At 40.6% G+C, this 26,885-nt stretch overlaps 2 protein-coding genes across 3 annotated transcripts in view; both read right to left on the minus strand.

Annotated features, from left to right (window-relative positions):
• The window catches only part of LOC106592527 (uncharacterized), a 35,963-nt gene extending 24,465 nt beyond the window's left edge, over positions 1 to 11,498 (minus strand). Inside the window, exons 1-2 of one of the 2 annotated variants that reach the window (XM_082964392.1) lie at positions 11,413 to 11,498; positions 7,110 to 7,358 (exon numbers count right to left, since the gene is read on the minus strand). In XM_082964392.1, coding sequence (XP_082820518.1) covers positions 7,110 to 7,212 — 103 coding nt within the window. In that variant the 5' untranslated portion in view covers positions 7,213 to 7,358; positions 11,413 to 11,498. Of the gene's footprint in view, positions 1 to 7,109; positions 7,359 to 11,412 lie in introns of those variants that run through there. The other variant, XR_014381276.1, reaches the window with a different exon arrangement.
• An 8,803-nt stretch (positions 11,499 to 20,301) lies between these two features.
• LOC123728307 (uncharacterized) lies at positions 20,302 to 26,547 on the minus strand. The gene is made up of 2 exons (XM_082963312.1): positions 26,385 to 26,547; positions 20,302 to 23,331 (listed from the first exon to the last, which is right to left on the minus strand). The coding sequence occupies exons 1-2, from the start codon at positions 26,545 to 26,547 to the stop codon at positions 22,013 to 22,015; spliced, it is 1,482 nt and encodes a 493-aa protein (XP_082819438.1). The 3' UTR covers positions 20,302 to 22,012.
• Positions 26,548 to 26,885: the final 338 nt, after the last annotated feature.

The following is a 26,885-nucleotide window of genomic DNA, read 5'->3' on the forward strand; positions in this document are numbered from 1 at the left end:
ATAGGCAAGCATTGAAAAAACCTGTGACCTCAAAAAATTATAATTCAAGTATATGCATATCCTAGCTTCTGGGCAGTTTACAGGCAGTTTACTTTGGGCACGTCAGTCATCCAAAATTCCAGACAATAACCAGTATGCTAAGGATGTTAAATAAAGCTAAAAAATTTTAAATAAATACACTACCATTAGTGGTGAAATAAATGAATAAATTCTAAAGTTTGGGGTCACTTACAAATGTCCTTGTTTTTGAAAGAAAAGCAAATTTTTTGTCCATTCAAATAATGTCAAATTGATCAGAAATACAGTGTAGACATTGTTAATGTTGTAAATGACTATTGTAGCTGGAAACGGCTGAAGATCTCATACAACGCTGAGTACTACTCCCTTCACAGAACAGAGCAAACTGTCGCTAACCAGAATAGTGTCTAGAAGGCCAGCATCCCGGAGTCACCTCTTCACTGTTGACGTTGAGACTGGTGTTTTTGCGGGTACTATTTAATGAAGCTGCCAGTTGAGGACTTGTGAGGCATCTGTTTCTCAAACTAGACACTCTAATGTACTTGTCCTCTTGCCCAGTTGTGCACCTGAGCCTCCCACTCCTCTTTCTATTCTGGTTAAAGCCAGTTTGCACTGTTCTGTGAAGGGAGTAGTACACAGCATTGTACGAGATCTTCAGTTTCTTCGCAATTTCTCACATGGAATAGACTTCATTTCTCAGAACAAGAATAGACTGACGAGTTTCAGAAAGGTCTTTGTTTCTGGCCATTTTGAGCCAGTAATCGAACCGACAAATGACCCAGATACTCAACTAGTCTAAAGAAGGACAGTTTTATTGCATCTTTAATCCGAACCACAGATCTCAGCTGTGCTAACAATATTGCAAAAGGGTTTTGTAATGATCAATTAGCCTTTTAAAATGATAAACTTGGATTAGCTAACACAACATGCCATTGGATCACAGGAGTGATGGTTGCTGATAATGGGCTTCTGTACACCTATGTAGATATTCCATTTTAAAAAATCATCAGTTTCCAGTTACAATATTCATTTACAACGTCTACACTGTATTAATGATCAATTTGATGTTATTTTAATGGACAAAAAAAATGTACTTTTCTTTCAAAAACAAGGACATTTCTAAGTGACCCTACATTTTTCAACGGTGGTGTATGTATTAATTTCAGTAGGCTGTATGGGTATAAAACTATTCTAAAACTGGGTAGGAGTCAAAAACTACAAAGAGGCAAAGGTCGTGAAAATGAGCTATATCATCCTCCACTCACTATCACAAGGGTTAGTAACTACACAGACTCATTTCATATCATCCTCCTCTCACTATCACAAGGGTTAGTAACTACACAGACTCATTTCATATCATCCTCCACTCACTATCACAAGGGTTAGTAACTACACAGACTCATTTCATATCATCCTCCATTCACTATCACAAGGGTTAGAAACTACACAGACTCATTTCATAGAACTTTAAAACACTGGCAGTTTGTCTACTTCACTTCTTTAGTCTACACTCTGAGCACTCCAGATAGCCCAGTGAACAAAACAAATGCTGGCAATACTGGTATCATCCATACAAGTCTCAGTAGCATGAAATAACATCTACAATGCATTCGAAAAGTATTCAGACCCCTTGACTTTTTCCACATTTTGTTGTTACATTAGTCTTATTCTAAAATTGATTAAATAGTTTTGTTTCCTTCTCATCAATCTACAAATAATACCCCATAATGACATCACAATACCCCATAATGACATCACAATACCCCATAATGACAAGGGCAAAAACAGGTTTTTAGAAATAACTGAAATAATACATTTACGTAAGTATTCAGACCCTTTACACAATAGTTAGTTGAAGCACCTTTGACAGCGATGACAGCCTTGAGTCTTGATGGGTATGAAGTTACAAGCTTGGCACACTTGTATTTGGGGAGTTTCTCCCATCCTTCTCTGCAGATCCTCTCAAGCTCTGCCAGGTTGGATGGGGAGCGTCTCTGGAAAGCTATTTTCAGGTCTCCTCCTCCTCCCCCCTCCTCCCTCTCTGCGGATGACTTCGTCAACCATTTTGAAAAGAAGGTTGACGATATCCGATCCTCATTTGCTAAGTCAAACGACACCGCTGGTCTTGTTCACACTGCCCTACCCTGTGCTTTGACCTCTTTCTCCCCTCTCTCTCCAGATGAAATCTCGCGTCTTGTGACGGCCGGCCGCCCAACAACCTGCCCACTTGACCCTATCCCCTCCTCTCTTCTCCAGACCATTTCCGGAGACCTTCTCCCCTACCTCACCTCGCTCATCAACTCATCCTTGACCGCTGGCTACGTCCCTTCCGTCTTCAAGAGAGCGAGAGTTGCACCCCTTCTGAAAAAACCTACACTCAATCCCTCCCATGTCAACAACTACAGACCAGTATCCCTTCTTTCTTTTCTCTCCAAAACTCTTGAACGTGCCGTCCTTGGCCAGCTCTCCTGCTATCTCTCTCAGAATGACCTTCTTGATCCTAATCAGTCAGGTTTCAAGACTGGGCATTCAACTGAGACTGCTCTTCTCTGTGTCACGGAGGCTCTCCGCACTGCTAAAGCTAACTCTCTCTCCTCTGCTCTCATCCTTCTAGACCTATCTGCTGCCTTTGATACTGTGAACCATCAGATCCTTCTCTCCACCCTCTCCGAGTTGGGCATCTCCGGCGCGGCCCACGCTTGGATTGCGTCCTACCTGGCAGGTCGCTCCTACGCGCTCTCACCACTGGTGTCCCCCAGGGCTCTGTTCTAGGCCCTCTCCTATTCTCGCTATACACCAAGTCACTTGGCTCTGTCATATCCTCACATGGTCTCTCCTATCATTGCTATGCAGACGACACACAATTCATCTTCTCCTTTCCCCCTTCTGATAACCAGGCGGCGAATCGCATCTCAAGCTGAACCTCGGCAAGACGGAGCTGCTCTTCCTCCCGGGGAAGGACTGCCCGTTCCATGATCTCGCCATCACGGTTGACAACTCCCTTGTGTCCTCCTCCCAGAGTGCTAAGAACCTTGGCGTGATCCTGGACAACACCCTGTCGTTCTCCACTAACATCAAGGCGGTGACCCGATCCTGTAGGTTCATGCTCTACAACATTCGCAGAGTACGACCCTGCCTCACACAGGAAGCGGCACAGGTCCTAATCCAGGCACTTGTCATCTCCCGTCTGGATTACTGCAACTCGCTGTTGGCTGGGCTCCCTGCCTGTGCCATTAAACCCCTACAACTCATCCAGAACGCCGCAGCCCGTCTGGTGTTCAACCTTCCCAAGTTCTCTCACGTCACCCCGCTCCTCCGCTCTCTCCACTGGCTTCCAGTTGAAGCTCGCATCCGCTACAAGACCATGGTGCTTGCCTACGGAGCTGTGAGGGGAACGGCACCTCCATACCTTCAGGCTCTGATCAGGCCCTACACCCAAACAAGGGCACTGCGTTCATCCACCTCTGGCCTGCTGGCCCCCCTACCTCTGAGGAAGCACGGTTCCCGCTCAGCCCAGTCCAAACTGTTCGCTGCTCTAGCACCCCAATGGTGGAACAAGCTCCCTCACGACGCCAGGACAGCGGAGTCAATCACCACCTTCCGGAGACACCTGAAACCCCACCTCTTTAAGGAATACCTGGGATAGGATAAAGTAATCCTTCTAACCCCCCCCCCCCCCTCTAAAAGATTTAGATGCACTATTGTAAAGTGGTTGTTCCACTGGATATCATAAGGTGAATGCACCAATTTGTAAGTCGCTCTGGATAAGAGCGTCTGCTAAATGACTTAAATGTAAAATGTAAATGTAATGTCTCTCCAGAGATGTTTGATCGGGTTCAAGTCCGAGCTCTGGCTGGGCCACTCAATGACATTCAGAGACTTGTACCGAAGCCACTCCACGTAGTCTTGGCTGTGTGCTTAGGGTCGGTGTCCTGTTGGAAGGTGAACCATCACCCCAGTCTGAGGTCCGAAAATTTCTAAACCTGTTTTCGCTTTGTCATTATGGGGTAGTGTGTGTAGATTGACGAGGAAAAACATGTCATCAATTTTAGAATAAGGCTGTAACATACCAAAATGGGAAAAATGGGAAGTGGTCTGACAGTTCCCTCGGAAAGTATTCAGACCCCTTGATTTTTCCCACATTTTGTTATGTTACAGCCTTATTCTAAAATTAAATAAAAAAATATCCTCAGCAATCTACACACAATACCCCATAATGACAAAGTGAAAACAGGTTTAGAAATTTTTGCTAATTTATAAAAAATAAAAAAAAACTGAAAAACGAGAGACTCAAAATTGAGTTCAGATGCATCCTGTTTCCATTGACCATCCTTGAGATGTTTCTACAACTTGATATATAAAAAATATTAAATATACACTACTGTTCAAAAGTTTAGGGTCACTTAGAAATGTCCTTGTTTTTGAAAGAAAATAAAAAAATGTGTGCATTAAAATAACATCAAATTGATCAGAAATACAGTGTAGACATTGTTAATGTTGTAAATGACTATTGTAGCTGGAAATGGCAGATTTTTTATGGAATATCTACTGAGGAGAACAGAGGCCCATTATCAGCAACCATCACTCCTGTGATCCAATGGCATGTTGTGTTAGCTAATCCAAGTTCATCATTTTAAAAGGCTAATTGATCATTAGAAAACCATTTTGCAATTATGTTAGCACAGCTGAAAACTGGGGTGCTCATTAAAGAAGCAATAAAACTGGCCTTTGCAACTCTGCCTAGAAGGCCAGCATCCCGGAGTAGTCTCTTCACTTTTGACGTTGAGACTGGTGTTAAGTGACCCCAAACTTTTGAATTGAGCTCAGGTGCATCCTGTTTCCATTGATCATCCTTGAGATGTTTCTACAACTTCATATATAAAAATATTAAACATATATTTATCAGATATAAATCATCAGGATGTGGTAATCTACTGGTTATGTTCAACACTTCTCCAATCGTTGTTGAGATCTGATATTCTGTGCAGCGAAAAACGAGACGTAGGCCTATATCATATTTCTCATATAAATATAAATGCAATATGTAAAATGTTGGTCCCATGTTTCATGAGCTGAAATAAAAAAATCTCTGAAATGTTCCTACATACACAAAAAGCATATCAAATTGTGTGAACAAATATGTCTACAATCCCTGTTAGTGAGCATTTCTCCTTTGCCAAGATAATCCATCCACCTGACGGCATAATCATTACACAGTCGCACCTTGTGCTGGGGACAATAAAAGGACACTTTAAAATGTACAGTTTTGTCACACAACACAACACCACAGATGTCTCAAGTTGAGGGAGTGTGCAATTGGCATGCTGACTACAGGAATGTCGACCAGAGCTGTTGCCAGAGAATTTAATGTTAATTCCTCGACCATAAACTGCCTCCAACGTCGTATTAGAGTATTTGGCTGTACGTCCAACCGGCCTCACAATCGTAGACTACGTGTAACAACGTCAGCCCAGGACCTGAGGTGGGTCTGGCTGCCAAGTGGGTGGGCCTTCCAAGGCCCACCATTGCTGCATCCCTGCCCAGTCATGTGAAATCTGCAGGTTAGGGCCTAATTCATTTCAATTGACTGATGTTTTTAAATTACATTTACCTTTATTTAATAACTAGCCAAGTCAGTAAAGAACAATTCTTACTAACAATGACAGCCTACCAGGTAACAGTGGGTTAACTGCCTTGTTCAGGGGCAGAACGACAGATTTTTACCTTGTCAGCTCAGGGATCCGATCCAGCAACCTTTCGGTTACTGGCCCAATGCTCTAACCACTAGGCTACCTGCCGCCACTTATATGAACTATAACTCAAAAAAATAGTTGAAATTGTTGCATGTTGTGTTTATATTTATGTACAATATACATACAAGAAGCTGGTGAAAGGAAGTAAATAGCCCTATTAGACTGAAATATAAAGGAATTTCATCAAACTTATGAGCTCCCAAGTGGCGCAGCGGTCTAAGGCACTGCATCTCAGTGCTAGAGGCGTCACTACAGACACCCTGGTTAGATTCCAGGCTGTATCACAACTGGTCGTGATTGGGAGTCCCACAGGCCGGCGCACAATTGGCCAAGTGTCGCCGGGTTTGGCCGGTGTAGGCCGTCATTGTTAGTAGGAATTGTTCTTATTAACTGACTTGCCTAGTTAAATAAAGGTTAATAATAATAATTGTAAGAATCTCCATGAGCATTAGCTGCTACTTCATTCAATCCCGTTTTAAAAAGTCTCCCTGTGTGACATTCCTTGAGACCAACCAGAAATGTTTCCTTGGCCAAATATTCCCAGATTTTCATAAAAACAGCCAAACACGTTCTCTCGTTTCTGCGTCACCAAATGTTGCGCAAGGCAAAAGTGTAGGCTAGGTGAGCATCAATCGCTAGTTCGGTGCAGCAGACTGCAGGGGTGTAGTGCTGAAGGAGCGATGAGCTGCCACAATGGTGTTTGTTTAGTAAAGTTAGATCAATGTCTTGGACGATCACCTAATGATTAATTAGTAGTCCACATAACCGAATATTATAGCATAACATTACTGTTACAACAAAAACACCTAATTTCTTACGAGGTTTTAGGATGGTTTGCTGAATCGTCCCAAACTCAACAGCGCGCGCCATTAGGCAGAATGTGCTTTGATTAAAACAAAATACAGGAAGTCTATATAATTTAACACCATCTGCTCTAATTTGCTCACCAAAGAGTAATTTAAGAAGATTTAAATGCATATTCCCATGAAATTGATTGAGATCAAACGATTGGCATGCAGACGCAGCTTGGTCATTTCACTGGTAAAACGTGAAGAATTATAATTCAATATTGACAGTGATGATGTCATGGCCTATTTTGAAATGAGGTATGCCTAACTTGGTGATCGAGGGTATTAAACATTTCCAACGTTCTTGAGACAATGTGTGGGCATAGGCAGGCGTTACAAGTTTAAAAAAATGTTGCTTCGCTGTGAAGTCTTGAGTTGTTCAGGGATGTGTGATGTCAGAATTACAGAATTCAACCTAGCAATAGACTGGGTCATAACTTATGGAGGTCTAATTTATGAAGATAACTTATAGATAGAACCAGCTGTTTACCATGATTAACAGTTGTCCTAATCTTCTCCTCCTCTTCTTCATCTTTAATGTTGACATTCAGCTCCAGTGTTTGACTGCAGTCTTCCAGCTTCACTGATGCCATCTCTGGATCCTGCAGTGCAAACTGGGCTCCACTGTCACAATCAGGACCCAGTGACTGTAGGTTTGGACTCAGTGTGGAAGGAGAGAGGCAGGCTGGGTTTGTCCTCACTGTTGATGTTACCGGCCTCAGACTTAATCCGAGTCAGCCTGTAGTAATAAAGACAAACGGACACAAAAGATATTGTCTCGACAGTTCTGGCACTTTATCCTGTAAAAATATATTCTCTTTTTTCTTGTTGAATTAACTCATTTCAGTAGATCAGGTAGCTAATCCTTGACAAAACATTCACTCACAGAAACAAAGTACACATTTTAAATTGCACAACATAAGTGCACTTAACCTATAGTAGATTTCCTCAACTCACATAAATGACTCAAAAAACATTTAGTACAAGTTTGCAGTATGTTGTAGGCAGCACTATGTACTATTTTCCTGAATAACCTTGTCTTCACTGTATTACTTCACTCACAAAAACCAATTGTATTTCCCATTCACACCATAGTAAGAATTATCAGGGGTCGTACAGTGGCAAGTCAAATTCAAGGACTTTTTCAGGCACTAATATTTATTTACTTTAAGCCCCATGTGAAAACCCTGAACTATAGATAAATATAGAAACAACTGAATGTGTCTGAATATTAGTACACATGTATAAAACTGATAATCATTACATTTAGCTTCAAAACTGTAGTGCAACTGAAATGTTCTCTCTCTGATGAGGCACTACCTGCACTGAAGTCCGTTGATGCAGACCTCCTATGGTATCATGGAGGTCCGCAAACCAACATTTAAGGTCCATGTCTGTCTAATTCTGTACTAATAAAATAAACTAAGAAATCCCTATTAACTTCTACCACACCCCCCTTCCCCAAAAACCCTCACACACCCCCCAATAAACTTTATCAATAGATCGCTTTCTGTGTTTGCAAACATTGGGGTTTATATCATGCTGAGACAATCCACCATTAGGTTATCCAGTTTATCAAAAACCATGCCAACAGTAACATCTGTTACCACCAACAACTCTGCTGAAGTTTACAAGATAACTTTAAACCTGGTATTTCTGCTTTACACAATCCAAGATGTTGATAACCTTACCAATGAAAGCTATGAAGTACATTTTATTCAATATAAAAGTATCCTTTGTCACAGCGCATTTATGGGCGCAAGATTTCTGAACAGGCCTCGAAAGCATGTCAGGACTAGTAGGAAGACCAGTTCTGACAGAAGGTCCTCTTACTACAGGACCAACCATGTAAGCTCCATCAGTCTGACAGTAGGTCCTCTTACTACAGGACCAGCCATGGAAGCTCCATCAGTCTGACAGTAGGTTCTCTTACTACAGGACCAACCATGGAAGCTCCATCAGTCTGACAGTAGGTCCTCTTACTACGGGACCAACCATGGAAGCTCCATCAGTCTGACAGTAGGTCCTCTTACTACGGGACCAGCCATGGAAGCTCCATCAGTATGACAGTAGGTCCTCTTACTACGGGACCAACTATGGAAGTTCCATCAGTCTGACAGTAGGTCCTCTTACTACGGGACCAACCATGGAAGCTCCATCAGTCTGACAGTAGGTCCTCTTACTATGGGACCAACCATGGAAGCTCCATCAGTCTGACAGTAGGTCCTCTTACTACAGGACCAACCATGGAAGCTCCATCAGTCTGCCCTGTAGTTCCACCAGTCTGTCTTACAGCCACTAGCGGTTTTTTTTGGGGGGGGGGGGGGGGGGATTGCCCCTGTGACAACAATTTTGGACCCCCTTGTGGCCCCTCTAAATGTGGCGTATGAAATAATTTTTACATAACAAATTGTTCCTATCGTTCTTTTTTTACATCCGTTATTAGACAGTGGCAACGCGGAACACTAATTATTATGAACATGGTCTTTTGCCTGCTAACAATAACGTCTAATGTAACTGGCCCCTCTAGCAGTACAACAGGCCCCAGCTTGGACCCCCCAGTTGAAATGGTCTAGAACCGCTGCTTACAGTCTCTGCATATGATACATCATGACGGATTCTATATCTCTGAGCATCTCTCTGCACCTGGCATCCACCAAATGCTGCTCTGTGTCCTCAGCACAATTGCAACACTTAACCGTCACATTGCTCCAACATTCACCGTAATCATGTTCCCCACCACACTTGGCACATCTTTCCACTCAACAGCTACATGTCCCATTCTTTGGTATTTAAAAACACTGATGATTCACCGTTGCTGCTCCAGTTTCAACTGTTCTGCTATGGAACCCTGACCTGTTCACCGGACGTGCTACCTGTCCCAGACCTGCTGTTTTCAACTCTCTAGAGACAGCAGGAGCGGTAGAGATACTCTGAATGATCGGCTATGAAAAGCCAACTGACATTTACTCCTGAGGTGCTGACCTGTTGCACCCTCGACAACCACTGTGATTATTATTATCTGACCCTGCCGGTCATCTATGAACATTTGAACATCTTGGCCATGTTATGTTATAATCTCCACCCAGCACAGCCAGAAGAGGACTGGCCACCCATCATAGCCTGGTTCCTCTCAAGGTTTCTTCCTAGATTCTGGCATTTCTAGGGAGTTTTTCCTAGCCAATGTGCTTCTACACCTGCATTGCTTGCTGTTTGGGGTTTTAGGCTGGGTTTCTGTACAGCAATTTGTGACATCAGCTGATGTAAGAAGGGCTTTATAAATACATTTGATTGGTTGATTGATGAGGCTGGGTCAAATTCTCTGACATTGAAGCTAAGGAATCCTATTCTGTACTTTTCCAGACAAAACCTTCTCAAACCTCAACAGCACTGATAAGCTTTCACTTCTTTAACCCTCTTTCCTACTGATCAACCTTTAGGCTTCAACCACTCTGTCTCCCTTCACATGTTCTTTAACAAGATCATCCATGGACATTGATACTGGGACCTCGGAGATTACTCCTTTCAATTTAACATGGCTTCTGAGCTTCGTCCCATAATGATTTTCTGAGCTTCGTCCCATTATGATAGAAGTATCTTCCCTTGCTGAACCTGACTAGCACAAGATATTAACAATCTACCATTTTAAATTTTTCATTTCACCTTTATTTAACCAGGTAGGCTAGTTCAGAACAAGTTCTTATTTACACGGATGCGGCCCAGTTTAACTTCACCTCTCTTTATGGCCTTGGTTAATCAGATAGGGTGTAAATGAGGCCCTGTGGTCTCCTCAAACACCATCCCAACTTTCCACTGTGACACATTATTACTATAGCTCCCTACCTTGGGCCTCTTTAGAGTTTCTATACTACATGCGCCACTGCTTCCAGTATCATTATCTCTGTTCTTCCTATGTCTTTCCACTACAGACCATTCACATTCTAGGCCCTCATCCTCCCACTCCATATCATCAGAACTGTCCCCCACATTGATCGCATTCCAGCACAGCTGTTGCTTCTCAAACTCTCTCTCCATTTCCATTGTTTCAGGGGTGTCAAACTCATTCCATTGAGGGCCGAGTCTCCGCAGGTTTTATTTTTTCCTTTCAATTAAAACCTAGACAATCAGGTGAGGGGAGTTCCTTTCTAATTAGTGTACTTAATTCATTAATCAAGTACAAAGGTGGAGAGAAAACCCGCAGACACTTGGTCCTCCATGGAATGAGTTTGACACGTGCTCTGATTCATCTGCATTAATCGACGCCATTCCATGCAGTTGGCCTCTCTCTCCAAATGGTGAAGGATAACTTCAGTTAGCTTCCCTCTACTTTGACACTCCATCACACAGCCTCATGTCGCCATTTCACCACGAGCAAACTCCTAGAAAGACGACCGAAACCGTTGAAGCCGCCATTTGACTAGTCTCCTCCATACCATCCTGATCTCGCGAGCTTACATTAACGGAACAGTGTACGTAAACTCGCGAGATCAGGATGGTTCGGGCTAGGCTATTTACCAGCTCATAAACATTTTACACAAAACCAAGAACATGTAAAAACGAACTCAAATAAGTGGAATCTTTATCAAATGAAATTTATGTTCAGACAAACCCAAAGTCTAGCTATGTGACTTGTAAAATCGTTTTTAATCACCTTCTTCACTCACTTGGTTTGACCCCAAAACAACACATACAATTAAAACCTTTACCAAACGTGATAATACCTTGACGGATTTGTTACCCAGCATATTATATATTATTTCGACATTAGAAAGTTTAAACGTGCTATTACATACCTACAATAATACATTTGAAACGGACACACCCCTATCGAAATACAAGCACAGTTCTGTCGTTAAATACTCGGAACTTCCTGTTCCCCACAACGACAATACAACAGCGTCATCTTCTTCTCTGGTATACAGACATTTACACAAATATAACGTGTCTGCCGCCACCTACTGTACGGTTAGTAAACTGTAGAAAGAAATACATGTCCATTGCGGATAAAGGGAGGGGGGACAACGACATCAAAACAAAATACAAAAATAGATAAATAACATCCCACTACTTCAGTCACAGTCCTATTCAAATCACATCCCTACACAGTCTCATGGCCTCATAGGGAGGAACATCTTCAGTCACAGTCCTATTCAAATCACATCCCTACACAGTCTCATGGGCCTCGTAGGGAGGAACATCTTCAGTCACAGTCCTATTCAAATCACATCCCTACACAGTGTCATGGCCTCGTAGGGAGGAACATCTTCAGTCACAGTCCTATTCAAATCACATCCCTACACAGTCTCATGAGCCTCGTTGGGAGGAACATCTTCAGTCACAGTCCTATTCAAATCACATCCCTACACAGTCACATGGGCCTCGTAGGGAGGAACATCTTCAGTCACAGTGCTATTCAAATCACATCCCTACACAGTCTCATGGCCTCGTAGGGAGGAACATCTTCAGTCACAGTGCTATTCAAATCACATCCCTACACAGTCTCATGGCCTCGTAGGGTGGAACATCTTCAGTCAGTATTCCCTGCAATCAGTGGCGTAAAGTACTTAAGTATATTTTTGACAACTTGTACTTTAACTCCACTACATTCCTAAAGAAAATATTGTACTTTCTACTCCATACATTTACCTGACACCCAAAAGTACTAGTTACATTTTGAATGATTAGCAGGACAGGAAAATGGTTCCATTCACGCATCCCTACTGGTCATCCATACTGCATCTGATCTGGCTGACTCACTAAACACAAATGCTTTGTAAATTATGGGTGTGATCTTAAATGTAATCTGGAGTGCCAGAGTGCGCTTGGGCGTTCGTAAATTCAGATCGTTGTCAGATTGTCAGTTCGTATCGGTCTCGGAGCGTTCAGAACCACACTGGACGTTCTGGCGGAGGAGTAGGGTTGATTCAAGCTTTCTGACCTCACAACGGCAGTCAAGCATCCAAGCTAACTGGTTAACATTGGCTAGCTTGCTAGCTACTTCCAGAACAAATGAGAGAACTCTGACCATTTTACTCGCCTTAGCAGAGCTGGTTAGGCTGTGTTCATGTTATCCAGAGCATTGGTGACTTTAACTGTGCTACAGGCAACAATTTAATTACGCGTTTTTTGCCGACGTTTACTGACACCGGCCCTATTAAAGGATGTTGAGCATTCGTTTTTCATCAATTATTCTTCCCTCTGGCAGCCTCAGACCAGAGTGCTCTGAAATCAGAGTATATAGTCAGAGCGAATTTAGTAAACCACCCTGAGAGTTGGTGTGAGCCCCTGCATTTAAACTACAATAAAATAGTGCTGTCTGGTTTGCTTAATACAATGAAGTTGAAATGATTTATACTTTTACTTTTGATACGTAAGTATATTTTAGCCATTACATTTACTTTTGATACTTATGTATATGTTAAACTAAATACTTTTAGACTTTTACTCAAGTAGTATTTTACTGGGTGGCTTTCACTTTAACTTGATAAGAAAGGACTCAAGTATATTTACTTTTACTCAAGTATGACAATTGGGTACTTTTTCCACCCCTGCCTGCAATGCTTCCAATGTTAATTCCGCAGGTTAGGATAATTTAAGTGGCAGGTTAGGATAATTAAAGTGGCAGGCTAGGATCATTAAAGTGGCAGGTTAGGATAATTAAAGTGGCAGGTTTGGATCATTAAAGTGGCAGGTTAGGATCATTAAAGTGGCAGGTTAGGATAATTAAAGTGGCAGGTTAGGATAATTAAAGTGGCAGGTTAGGATCATTAAAGTGGCAGGTTAGGATAATTATAGTGGCAGGTTAGGATCATTAAAGTGGCAGGTTAGGATCATGAAAGTGGCAGGTTAGGATCATTAAAGTGGCAGGTTAGGTGAATTAGCGTGGCCGGTTAGGTTGCTGAGGTTAAGGTTAGGAAAAGGGTGAGGGTTAGGGATTTGTTTACCATGTAGGTTTGGATAACTAACGTGGCAGGTTATGATAATAAATGTGGCATTTAGGAGACTGAGATTAAGGTTTGGATAAGGGTTAGGCTTAGCTACAACACTAGCGGTTCTGGGGGGGCCCCTGTGATAAGAATTTTGGACCCCCTTATGGCCCCCCTAAATGTGGAGTATGAAATAATTTTTACATAAGTAATTTTTGCTATCCCCAACGCTAAAGAAACGGCCACGGACCAATGGGGAGCATCAATTGGTGTAAACTTGCTTTCATGAAACACCCAATATCAGAGAACGCCCCTAATTGCGGTCTGCAATTACACACTTCTCGGATCAAGGGGCCAGGCTTCCAGTCTATAAGCATGCTTTCCACTGTGCTGAGTGCATTTTCGGTACTGCAGTTCAGCTGAAGCACGACCCAATTCCCATTGACGGCCCCATAACTAAGTCACATTTAAAAAAACGTGATTTTTTTTTTATCATCAAGTTTGTAAACAAAACATCTATTGAATTATTCAAGTAATTGCCTTAGAGTCTGATTTTTTTCCCCCATCACTCACAGCCAAAGTTATTAACCATTTTAGATTCATGCTGTGAGGTGGGTGAGCTTATGCCACATGCAGATGCTGAAGGGAAAACACACCTCTTGACCTGCATGTGCATAATGTAGGTCAAGGAGCAGCCTCGTCTCATAGACTAGAGGTAAAATAGTAAATATAAATCTGGGACTCTCAAAATAGTATTATGTTATGTTTTTATGGTTACATAAGACAGATGGTTACTTAATAAATATAATTAGGTGGTGCTGTACTGTAACAGTGAGCTGAGCCAGTTGAAAGTATTGACACCAGGGATATATCGTTGGTGAATGTGTGCTCCTTCATTAGTTTAGTGTTTATTATTAATTTATTTCTGGTACCCTCCTACCTGAGAGGCATGAGGCCTGTGTGGCGTTGCACTGTTAAAATCATCCCAGTGTGGAGATGAAACATCTGTGTGTTGCAAAGCCACATGCTCTGTCCTCTGTTCTACCTAGGTGTTTTAATGTTGGTAATACAGAGATAATACTAATACAGAGATAACCACTGATCTACCTAGGTGTCTTAATGTTGGTAATACAGAGATAATACTAATACAGAGATAACCACTGTTCTACCTAGGTGTTTTAATGTTGGTAATACACAGATAATACTAATACAGAGATAACCACTGTTCTACCTAGGTGTTTTAATGTGGGTAATACAGAGATAATACTAATACAGAGATAACCACTGTTCTACCTAGGTGTTTTAATGTTGGTAATACAGAGATAATACTAATACAGAGATAACCACTGTTCTACCTAGGTGTTTTAATGTTGGTAATACAGAGATAATACTAATACAGAGATAACCACTGTTCTACCGAGGTGTTTTAATGTTGGTAATACAGAGATAATACTAATACAGAGATAACCACTGCTCTACCTAGGTGTTTTAATGTGGGTAATACATAGATAATACTAATACAGAGATAACCACTGTTCTACCTAGGTGTTTTAATGTTGGTAATACAGAGATAATACTAATACAGAGATAACCACTGTTCTACCTAGGTGTTTTAATGTTGGTAATACAGAGATAATACTAATACAGAGATAACCACTGTTCTACCGAGGTGTTTTAATGTGGGTAATACAGAGATAATACTAATACAGAGATAACCACTGTTCTACCTAGGTGTTTTAATGTTGGTAATACAGAGATAATACTAATACAGAGATAACCACTGTTCTACCGAGGTGTTTTAATGTGGGTAATACAGAGATAATACTAATACAGAGATAACCACTGTTCTACCGAGGTGTTTTAATGTGGGTAATACAGAGATAATACTAATACAGAGATAACCACTGTTCTACCTAGGTGTTTTAATGTTGGTAATACAGAGATAATACTAATACAGAGATAACCACTGTTCTACCGAGGTGTTTTAATGTGGGTAATACAGAGATAATACTAATACAGAGATAACCACTGTTCTACCTAGGTGTTTTAATGTTGGTAATACAGAGATAATACTAATACAGAGATAACCACTGTTCTACCGAGGTGTTTTAATGTGGGTAATACAGAGATAATACTAATACAGAGATAACCACTGTTCTACCTAGGTGTTTTAATGTTGGTAATACAGAGATAATACTAATACAGAGATAACCACTGTTCTACCTAGGTGTTTTAATGTTGGTAATACAGAGATAATACTAATACAGAGATAACCACTGTTCTACCGAGGTGTTTTAATGTGGGTAATACAGAGATAATACTAATACAGAGATAACCACTGTTCTACCTAGGTGTTTTAATGTTGGTAATACAGAGATAATACTAATACAGAGATAACCACTGTTCTTCCGAGGTGTTTTAATGTGGGTAATACAGAGATAATACTAATACAGAGATAACCACTGTTCTACCTAGGTGTTTTAATGTTGGTAATACAGAGATAATACTAATACAGAGATAACCACTGATCTACCGAGGTGTTTTAATGTTGGTAATACAGAGATAATACTAATACAGAGATAACCACTATTCTACCTAGGTGTTTTAATGTTGGTAAAACAGAGATAATACTAATACAGAGATAACCACTGTTCTACCTAGGTGTTTTAATGTTGGTAATACAGAGATAATACTAATACAGAGATAACCACTGTTCTACCTAGGTGTTTTAATGTTGGTAATACAGAGATAATACTAATACAGAGATAACCACTGCTCTACCTAGGTGTTTTAATGTTGGTAAAACAGAGATAATACTAATACAGAGATAACCACTGATCTACCTAGGTGTATTAATGTTGGTAATACAGAGATAATACTAATACAGAGATAACCACTGATCTATCTAGGTGTTTTAATGTTGGTAATACAGAGATAATACTAATACAGAGATAACCACTGCTCTACCTAGGTGTTTTAATGTTGGTAAAACAGAGATAATACTAATACAGAGATAACCACTGATCTACCTAGGTGTATTAATGTTGGTAATACAGAGATAATACTAATACAGAGATAACCACTGATCTATCTAGGTGTTTTAATGTTGGTAATACAGAGATAATACTAATACAGAGATAACCACTGCTCTACCTAGGTGTTTTAATGTGGATAATACTAATACAGAGATAATTCAAATACAGAGATAACCACTGATCTACCTAGGTGTTTTAATGTGGGTAATACAGAGATAATACTAATACAGAGATAACCACTGCTCTACCTAGGTGTTTTAATGTGGATAATACTAATACAGAGATAATTCTAATACAGAGATAACCACTGATCTACCTAGGTGTTTTAATATTGGTAATACTAATACAGAGATAACCATTGGACATGCATTTTCCATTATGCCATTGTGTTTATCACTTCAGAACCTTACATCTGTAGTTTGAAGCATAAACAGGGCATTAATATAAGACCCCTTGACTTTTTCCACATTTTGTTACGTTGCAGCCTTATTTGAAAATGTATTAAATGCATTTTTTACCTCGTCAATATAAACACAATACCCCACAATGGTAAACCGAAAACCGTTTTTTAGAAATCTTAGCAAATTTATAAAAATGAATACCTTATTTGGTAAGTATTCAAACCCTTTGCTCTGAGACTTGAAATTGAGCTCAAGTACATCCTGTTTCCATTGATTATCCTTGAGATGTTTCTACAACTTGACTGGAGTCCACATGTGGTAAATTCAAATGATTGGAAAAGCACACACCTGTCTATATAAGGTCCCACAGTTGACAGTGCATGTCAGAGCAAAAACCAAGCAATGAGTTTGAAGAAATTGTCAGTCGAGCTTCGAGACAGGTTTGTGGTGAGGCACAGATCTAGAGAAGAGTACCAAAACATTTCTCAAATCTCTGTTGGCTGGGCTCCCCGCTTGTGCTGTCAAATTCCTGCCCCACAAATATAACTATTTGTTCAGCACAACAAGGTGAGTCCAATACATTTTTGGACTCATCTTGTTGTGCTGTGCTCACTTGAACAGGAAGGTGGCGCGGCAGTCCTTCGTGGGCATATTTTGTCATCAAACTTTGTCATCAAAGTCTGGCATTCTCAGGATTTATGGTGCTTTCAAGACAACTGGGAACTCAGGAAAAAAAATGATGACATCAGTGATCTTCAGGTCGTAGCTGTAGAAAGAGGCCTGAGTTCCCAATTTACAATTCTGAGTTGGATGAAAGTTCAAACTGTATTTTCTCAGTCGTTACTTGTTTCCCCCCCGAGTTCCCAGTTGTCTTGAACTTACTCAAGTCAGATTTTGCAGTACCGAGTTAAATTGTTTTGAGCGCGGCACAAATCAAGCTATTGACAGCATGGCCCATGTTGAATGTTTACAATTTTAAACTAGGAAAAGAGACACTTCATCTTAGACTTGGGACCACACAGCCACTCCACTGAATAGCAGGCTAAGGATTGCTTTGCAATGCTTGCAGTTAGCCACTGATTCTTTCCAAACCACACATTGTTGAATTTGACATTTCCAACTTGTTGTGTAATGTTTATGTCCAATGGCTGATGAGCACCGATACATTTTATCTATAATTTCTCTTCATATGATAAAGATTAAAAAGGATTTGCCAGTAGATTGTCAACTTGATTCATGATGATGACTGCTAGCTCAGATTTTGAAAGTATGATGTTGACATGATCAGTCCAATCAAAGTGACTGTAGATATCACATGATTTGATGTTATTTTATCTGTGGACAATGACCTTGAGCCTTCTTGGATGGGCACTTCGAATGTAACTCTATGGCAGCACCCAAGGGGCTTGAATTTTCAAGTTCTACCCTTAGACTTGGCAGTGAAGTATTGTCCCCATGAATGACAGAACACTGAGCCAATCACGGCGCAACGCTCCGTATTTTCTGCTGGCTTGCCCCACCTCCACAAAAAGTACTGAACTAGGCTGAAACACCTGCATTTTGGAGCTGCCTTACTCAAGAAAACCAAAAAAGAGACCACGTATGTATGCAGCTTTAATAACTCAATTGTATATGTTTTTTTTACATTGTTTGCAAACAGATCATTTTTTTCTCTCACTTTTTTATCGCTAAAACTGTGGGGCTCAAAACAGGTGGCCCACCTGCCCTGAATGATGGGTCGCCACTGAACTTATCTTGAACACTGCAGTCCGTCTGGGTGTTTAACCTTCCCAAGTTCCCCCATGTCACCCTGCTCCTCCGTACATTCCACTGGCTTCCAGTCGAAGCTCACATTCACTACAAGACAATAGCGTTTACTTACGGTGCAGTAAGAGGAACTGCCCCATCTCTACCTTCAGGCTATGCTCAAACCCTATATCCCAACCTGAGCAATCAGTTCTGCCACCTCTGGTCTCATGGCCGTCCCACTGCTACAGGAGGTCAAGCTCCCTCTCAGCCCAGTCAAAGCACTTCTCTGTCCTGGCACCCCAATGGTGGCACCAGCTTCCCTCTGATGCTAGGACAGCAGAGTCCCTGCCCATCTGCCCGAAAAGGTCTGAAACCCTACGTTTTTAAAGAGTATCCCTCCCCCAAAAAATACAAATAATAATAATACAAATAATAATAATACAAATACAAACAATAATAATAATAATAATACAAATAATAATACAAACAATAATAATACAAATAATAATAATAACAATACAATTAATAATAATAATAATACAACTAATAATACAAATAATAATAATAATACAAATAATACAAATAATAATACAAATAATAATAATAATACAAATAATAACAATAATAATGTGACACTTGTCCTACTAACACTGACTAATTGAGGAGAAATGTATTTACTGTGATATGTGGTTGTCTCACCTGGCTATGTTAAGATGAATGTACTTAATGTGCTGGTGACATCACAGGGTCAGAGAGAACTCCTGACTGTAGTCATACAAAAACACTACAGGCACTCAGCCCATAAGAACCATTCATACAATCAGATCTAATATGAAGAACTGAATACAACCATAAGAACCATTCATACTGTCAGATCTAATATGAAGAACTGAATACAACCATAAGAACCATTCATACTGTCAGATCTAATATGAAGAACTGAATACAACCATAAGAACCATTCATACTGTCAGATCTAATATGAAGAACTGAATACAACCATAAGAACCATTCATACTGTCAGATCTAATATGAAGAACTGAATACAACCATAAGAACCATTCATACTGTCAGATCTAATATGAAGAACTGAATACAACCATAAGAACCATTCATACTGTCAGATCTAATATGAAGAACTGAATACAACCATAAGAACCATTCATACTGTCAGATCTAATATGAAGAACTGAATACAACCATAAGAACCATTCATACTGTCAGATCTAATATGAAGAACTGAATACAACCATAAGAACCATTCATACAATCAGATCTAATATGAAGAACTGAATACAACCATAAGAACCATTCATACTGTCAGATCTAATATGAAGAACTGAATACAACCACAATAACCATTCATACTGTCAGATCTAATATGAAGAACTGAATACAACCACAAGAACCATTCATACTGTCAGATCTAATATGAAGAACTGAATACAACCATAAGAACCATTCATACTGTCAGATCTAATATGAAGAACTGAATACAACCATAAGAACCATTCATACTGTCAGATCTAATATGAAGAACTGAATTCTAAAGAGAAGAAGAGGTTGACCAGTACATATTCATGTAACTTTATTTTTCATTGGCAGATCAATAAAGTTTACTTCAATGCAGTTATCCAAACACATTCATGATCAGTAACTAAAATAACTAATCTAGTTTTAAAGACAATTAATAAACACATGTATTACTTTCATAAGCTGTGTATCATTAAATTAAGTTGTAAAACAATCCCCCCAAACTAGTGGTGAAAAGTTATCATCACACCATCTCTATCTGATACATGTTAGGGGCGGAAGATAGCCTAGAGGTTAGAGCGTTGGACCAGTAACCAAAAGGTTGCTAGATCAAATCCCCGAGCTGACAAGGTAAAAATCTGTTGTTTTGTCTCTGAACAAGGCAGTTAACCCCACTGTTCCTAGGCCATCATTGTAAATAAGAATTTATTCTTAACTGACTTGCCTAGGTAAATAAAGGTAATTTTTTTTTTTTGTGTCTACTAGCTCATTCCCACTGCAGAGGGACAACCTGGTCTCAGAGCAAAACGTAATATATGTTGCAAAAACATCTGTGCCATTCCATTTAGTATGTTACATTGCATTGGCCTACCAATATAAGCTGAACTAAAATATAAACGAAACATGTAAAGTGTTGGTTTCGTGAGCTGAAATAAAACAATCCAGAAATGTTCCATATGCACAAAAAGGGTATTTCTCTCAAATGTTGTTACCAAATTTATTTATATCCCTGTTAGTGAGCATTTCAGCCTTTGTCAAGATAATCCATCCACCTGACAGGTGTGGCACATCAAGAAGCTGATAAAACAGCATGCTCATTACACAGGTGCACCTTGTGCTGGGGACAATAAAAGGCCACACAACAAAATGTCACAGATGTCTCAAGTTTAGGGAATGTGCAATTCTCATGATGAGGAATGTCCACCAGAGCTGTTGCCAGAGAACTCAATATTTATATCTCTACCATAAGCCACCTCTAACGTCCTTTTAGAGAATTTGGCATTACATCCAACCGGCCTCACAACTTCAGATCACATGTGACCACGGCAGCCCAGGACCTCTTCACCTGCAGGATTGTCTGAGGGGGGCTGAGTAGTATTTCTGTGTGTAATAAAGACCTTTTGTGGGGAAAAACTCATGCTGATTGGCAGGGCCTATGCCCTCCCAAGTCCCACCCATGGCTGAGCCCCTGCCCAGGATGTGAAATCCATAGATTAGGGCCTCATTTATTTAAATTGACTGATTTCCTTATACGAACTATAAATCTTTGAAATTGTTGTATCTAGATTGTTGTTCAGTATAATACGACTTGTAGGACGTATCGTATGTTACGAATTACAATTCGTATGTTATTTTACACATTGTTAGTCATACAATATGTTACAAACTTGTAATATGTCTGATATGTTACGAATTCCAATTTGTTGTTGCTAACATTAGCTTGGTGAGGGGTTAAATGGTTTTAGGGGAAAGGGTAGCTAACATACTAAGTAGTTGCATGCTAAGCTAACATGCTAAGGAATAGCTAGAAAGTAGTAAGTAGTTGCAAAGTTGCTAATTAGCAAAAATGCTAAAGTCATACTTGATGAGGTTCAAACACGCAACCTTTGGCTAGAAGTTTGAGTAACACACCCACCCTTCCACAGAGCAGGATTAAGGCTTCTCTCCTGTGTGTATACATTGGTGTGTTAAGTTGCTAAGGTGAGAGAAACTCACCCAAAAGTCAGAGCAGACGTAAGCAGGCTTCTCTCATGCGTGTGTTCTCTGATGAACTTTTAGCCCAGTTGCTGTTTTGAAGCATTTTACACAGGCAGAGCAGGAGTATGGTTTCTCCCCTGTATGTATACGTTCATGTGATTTTAAGTGGGAAAGTTGAGAGAAACTAGTTCCACAGTCAGAGCAGTAATAAGGCTTCTCTCCTGTGTGTGTTCTCTGATGAACTCTTAGATGAGTTGATGTTGTGAAGCATTTTACACAGTCAGAGCAGACGTAAGGCTTCTCCCCTGTGTGTGTTCTCTGATGAACTATTAGCTCAGTTGCTGTTTTGAAGCATTTTACACAGGCAGAGCAGGAGTATGGTTTCTCCCCTGTATGTATACGTTCATGTGATTTTAAGTGAGAAAGTTGAGAGAAACTAGTTCCACAGTCAGAGCAGTAATAAGGCTTCTCTCCTGTGTGTGTTCTCTGATGAACTCTTAGATGAGTTGATGTTGTGAAGCATTTTACACAGTCAGAGCAGACGTAAGGCTTCTCCCCTGTGTGTGTTCTCTGATGAACTATTAGCTCAGTTGCTGTTTTGAAGCATTTTACACAGGCAGAGCAGGAGAATGGCTTCTCTCCTTTATGTATATGTTGGTGTGTTTTTAAGGTATCAAGTCGAGAGAAACTCACACCACAGTCAGAACAGGAGTAAGGCTTTTCTCCTGTGTGTGTTCTCTGATGAACTTTTAGCTTAGCTGATGTTGTGAAGCATTTTACACAGTCAGAGCAGTAATAAGGCTTCTCTCCTGTGTGTGTTCTCTGATGAACTGTTAGCACAGTTGATGTTTTGAAGCATTTTCCACAGTCAGAGCAGGAGTAAGGCTTCTCCCCTGTATGTATACGTTCATGTGATTTTAAGTTGGAAAGCTGAGAGAAACTAGTTCCACAGTCAGGGCAGAAGAAAGGCTTCTCTCCTGTGTGTGTTCTCTGATGAACTTTTAGATCAGTTGATGTTGTGAAGCATTTTCCACAGTCAGAGCAGACGTAAGGCTTCTCTCCTGTGTGAGTCTTCTGATGAACGTTTAGCTGAGTTGATGTTTTAAAACGTTTTTCACAGTCAGAGCAGTAATAAGGCTTCTCTCCTGTGTGTGTTCTCTGATGAAGTTTTAGCACCGTTGATGTTTTGAAGCATTTTCCACAATCAGAGCAGGAGTAAGGCTTCTCTCCTGTATGTATTTTTAGGTGTATTTTTAGCTTTGATAGAAATGGGAAAATCTCTTCACAATGTGGGCAGTGATAAGACCTCTTAGCTCTGTGATCTTCCTGCTGTTGCTCTCTGGATGTAGAGAATGTCTCAACATGGTGTCCTGTGTGAACATCAGAAGAACCAGTCAGTTGGTGTGATATACATGTCAATCAAATGTATTTTATGAAGCCCTTTTTACATCAGTAGTTGTCACAAAGTGCTTAACAGAAACCCAGCCTAAAATCCCCAAAGAGCAAGCAATGCAGATGTAGAAGCACAGCGGCCACAAAAAAACTCCCTAGAAAGCAGGAACCTAGGAAGAAACCTAGAGAGGAACCAGGCTCAGAGCGGTGACCAGTCCTCTTCTGGCCATACCGGGTGACAGGTAGCCTAGTGGTTAGAGCAACCGAAAGGTTGCAAGATCGAATCCCCGAGCTGACAAGGTAAACATCTGTCATTCTTCCCCTGAATAAGGCAGTTAACCCAGTGCTCCTAGGCCGTCATTGAAAATAAGAATTTGTTCTTAACTGACTTGCCTAGTTAACCTGTTTGGGCGCATGTCCAAACGCTTGCGGGACACCTACGACAACATCCGGTGATATTACAGAGCGCGAAATTCAAAATACAAAAATCGTAATAGTAAACATTCATGAAAATACAACTGTCTTACATCATTTAAAACCTTGTTAATCCAACTGCGTTGTCAGATTTCAAAAAGGCTTTACGGAGAAAGCATGCCATGCGATTATCTGAGGACAGCGCCCCACGTCAATATACTTTTTCAACCAGCACAGGCGTCACAAAATCACAGACAGCAATTAAATAAATCACTTACCTTTGAAGATCTTCCTCTGATTGCAATCCCAAGGGTCCCAGCTACACAACGAATAGTCATTTGTTTTCGATAATGTCCTTCATTATATCCCAAAAATGTCAGTTTAGTTGGCGCACTTGATACCGTAATTCACTCGTTCAACATGCACACAAACGAATCCAAAAAGTTACCAGTAAAGTTCGTCCAAACAAGTCAAACGATGTATCTAATTAATCCTCAGGTATTCTAATACATAAATAAACAAAAATATTTAAGATGGAGAATAGTGTGTTCAATAGCGAAGATAAATAACGAAGAGCGCACTCTCGTTGATGCGCGCAACATGACTACTTTTCTAAATGGGGGACACATTGGAAAAACTACAAATACTACAAACTACAAAAAACAAGCCTGAAACACTTTCTAAAGACTTGACATCTAGTGGAAAACCATAGGAACTGCAATCTGGGTCCTATCTATTTGTATATCCCATAGGCAAGCACAGAAAAAACCTGTGACCTCAAAAAGTAATTCCGGATGGATTTCCCTCAGGTTTTCGCCTGCCATATCAGTTCTGTTATACTCACAGACATTATTTTAACAGTTTTAGAAAGTTCAGAGTGTTTTCTATCCAATGCTATCAAGTATATGCATATCCTAGCTTCTGGGCAGTTTACAGGCAGTTTACTTTGGGCACGTGAGTCATCCGAAATTACGGACAATAACCAGTATGCTAAGGAAGTTAAATAAAGGTTAAAAAAATTCAATACATACACTACCATTAGTGGAATTGCCCCTGTGACAACAATTTTGGACCCCCTTGTGGCCCCTCTAAATGTGGCGTATGAAATAATTTTTACATAACAAATTGTTGCTATCGTTCTTTTTTTACATCCATTATTAGAAAGTGGCAACGCGGAACACTAATTATTATGAACATGGTCTTTTGCCTGCTAATGTAGTGAAGAAAACGATATGACAACAATAACGTCTAATGTAACTGGCCCCTCTAGCAGTACAACAGGCCCCAGCTTGGACCCCCCAGTTGAAATGGTCTAGAACCGCTGCTTACAGTCTCTGCATATGATACATCATGACGGATTCTATATCTCTGAGCATCTCTCTGCACCTGGCATCCACCAAATGCTGCTCTGTCCTCCGCACAATTGCAACACTTAACCGTCACATTGCTCCAACATTCACCGTAATCATGTTCCCCCACCACACTTGGCACATCTTTCCACTCAACAGCTACATGTCCCATTCTTTGGTATTTAAAAACACTGATGATTCACCGTTGCTGCTCCAGTTTCAACTGTTCCGCTATGGAACCCTGACCTGTTCACCGGACGTGCTACCTGTCCCAGACCTGCTGTTTTCAACTCTCTAGAGACAGCAGGAGCGGTAGAGATACTCTCAATGATCGGCTATGAAAAGCCAACTGACATTTACTCCTGAGGTGCTGACCTGTTGCACCCTCGACAACCACTGTGATTATTATTATCTGACCCTGCCGGTCATCTATGAACATTTGAACATCTTGGCCATGTTATGTTATAATCTCCACCCAGCACAGCCAGAAGAGGACTGGCCACCCATCATAGCCTGGTTCCTCTCAAGGTTTCTTCCTAGATTCTGGCATTTCTAGGGAGTTTTTCCTAGCCAATGTGCTTCTACACCTGCATTGCTTGCTGTTTGGGGTTTTAGGCTGGGTTTCTGTACAGCACTTTGTGACATCAGCTGATGTAAGAAGGGCTTTATAAATACATTTGATTGGTTGATTGATGAGGCTGGGTCAAATTCTCTGACATTGAAGCTAAGGAATCCTATTCTGTACTTTTCCAGACAAAACCTTCTCAAACCTCAACAGCACTGATAAGCTTTCACTTCTTTAACCCTCTTTCCTACTGATCAACCTTTAGGCTTCAACCACTCTGTCTCCCTTCACATGTTCTTTAACAATATCATCCATGGACATTGATACTGGGACCTCAGAGATTACTCCTTTCAATTTAACATGGCTTCTGAGCTTCGTCCCATAATGATTTTCTGAGCTTCGTCCCATTATGATAGAAGTATCTTCCCTTGCTGAACCTGACTAGCACAAGATATTAACAATCTACCATTTTCAATTTTTCATTTCACCTTTATTTAACCAGGTAGGCTAGTTCAGAACAAGTTCTTATTTACACGGATGCGGCCCAGTTTAACTTCACCTCTCTTTATGGCCTTGGTTAATCAGATAGGGTGTAAATGAGGCCCTGTGGTCTCCTCAAACACCATCCCAACTTTCCACTGTGACACATTATTACTATAGCTCCCTACCTTGGGCCTCTTTAGAGTTTCTATACTACATGCACCACTGCTTCCAGTATCATTATCTCTGTTCTTCCTATGTCTTTCCACTACAGACCATTCACATTCTAGGCCCTCATCCTCCCACTCCATATCATCAGAACTGTCCCCCACATTGATCGCATTCCAGCACAGCTGTTGCTTCTCAAACTCTCTCTCCATTTCCATTGTTTCAGGGGTGTCAAACTCATTCCATTGAGGGCCGAGTCTCCGCAGGTTTTATTTTTTCCTTTCAATTAAAACCTAGACAATCAGATGAGGGGAGTTCCTTTCTAATTAGTGACCTTAATTCATTAATCAAGTACAAAGGTGGAGAGAAAACCCGCAGACACTTGGTCCTCCATGGAATGAGTTTGACACGTGCTCTGATTCATCTGCATTAATCGACGCCATTCCATGCAGTTGGCCTCTCTCTCCAAATGGTGAAGGATAACTTCAGTTAGCTTCCCTCTATTTTGACACCATCAAACAGCCTCATGTCGCCCTTTCACCACGAGCAAACTCCT

Source organism: Salmo salar, chromosome 17, assembly GCF_965601325.2.
Source record: "Salmo salar chromosome 17, fSalSal1, whole genome shotgun sequence".
Lineage (NCBI taxonomy): Eukaryota > Metazoa > Chordata > Actinopteri > Salmoniformes > Salmonidae > Salmo > Salmo salar.

Coding starts and splice junctions, on each gene's coding strand:
- LOC123728307 (XM_082963312.1), bottom strand. CDS start 26,547: ATGGAAATGGAGAGAGAGTTTGAGAAGCAACAGCTGTGCTGGAATGCG. Junction 23,332..26,384: donor TAATGATACTGGAAGCAGTG/GTGCATGTAGTA, acceptor ATGTTCACACAG/GACACCATGTTGAGACATTC.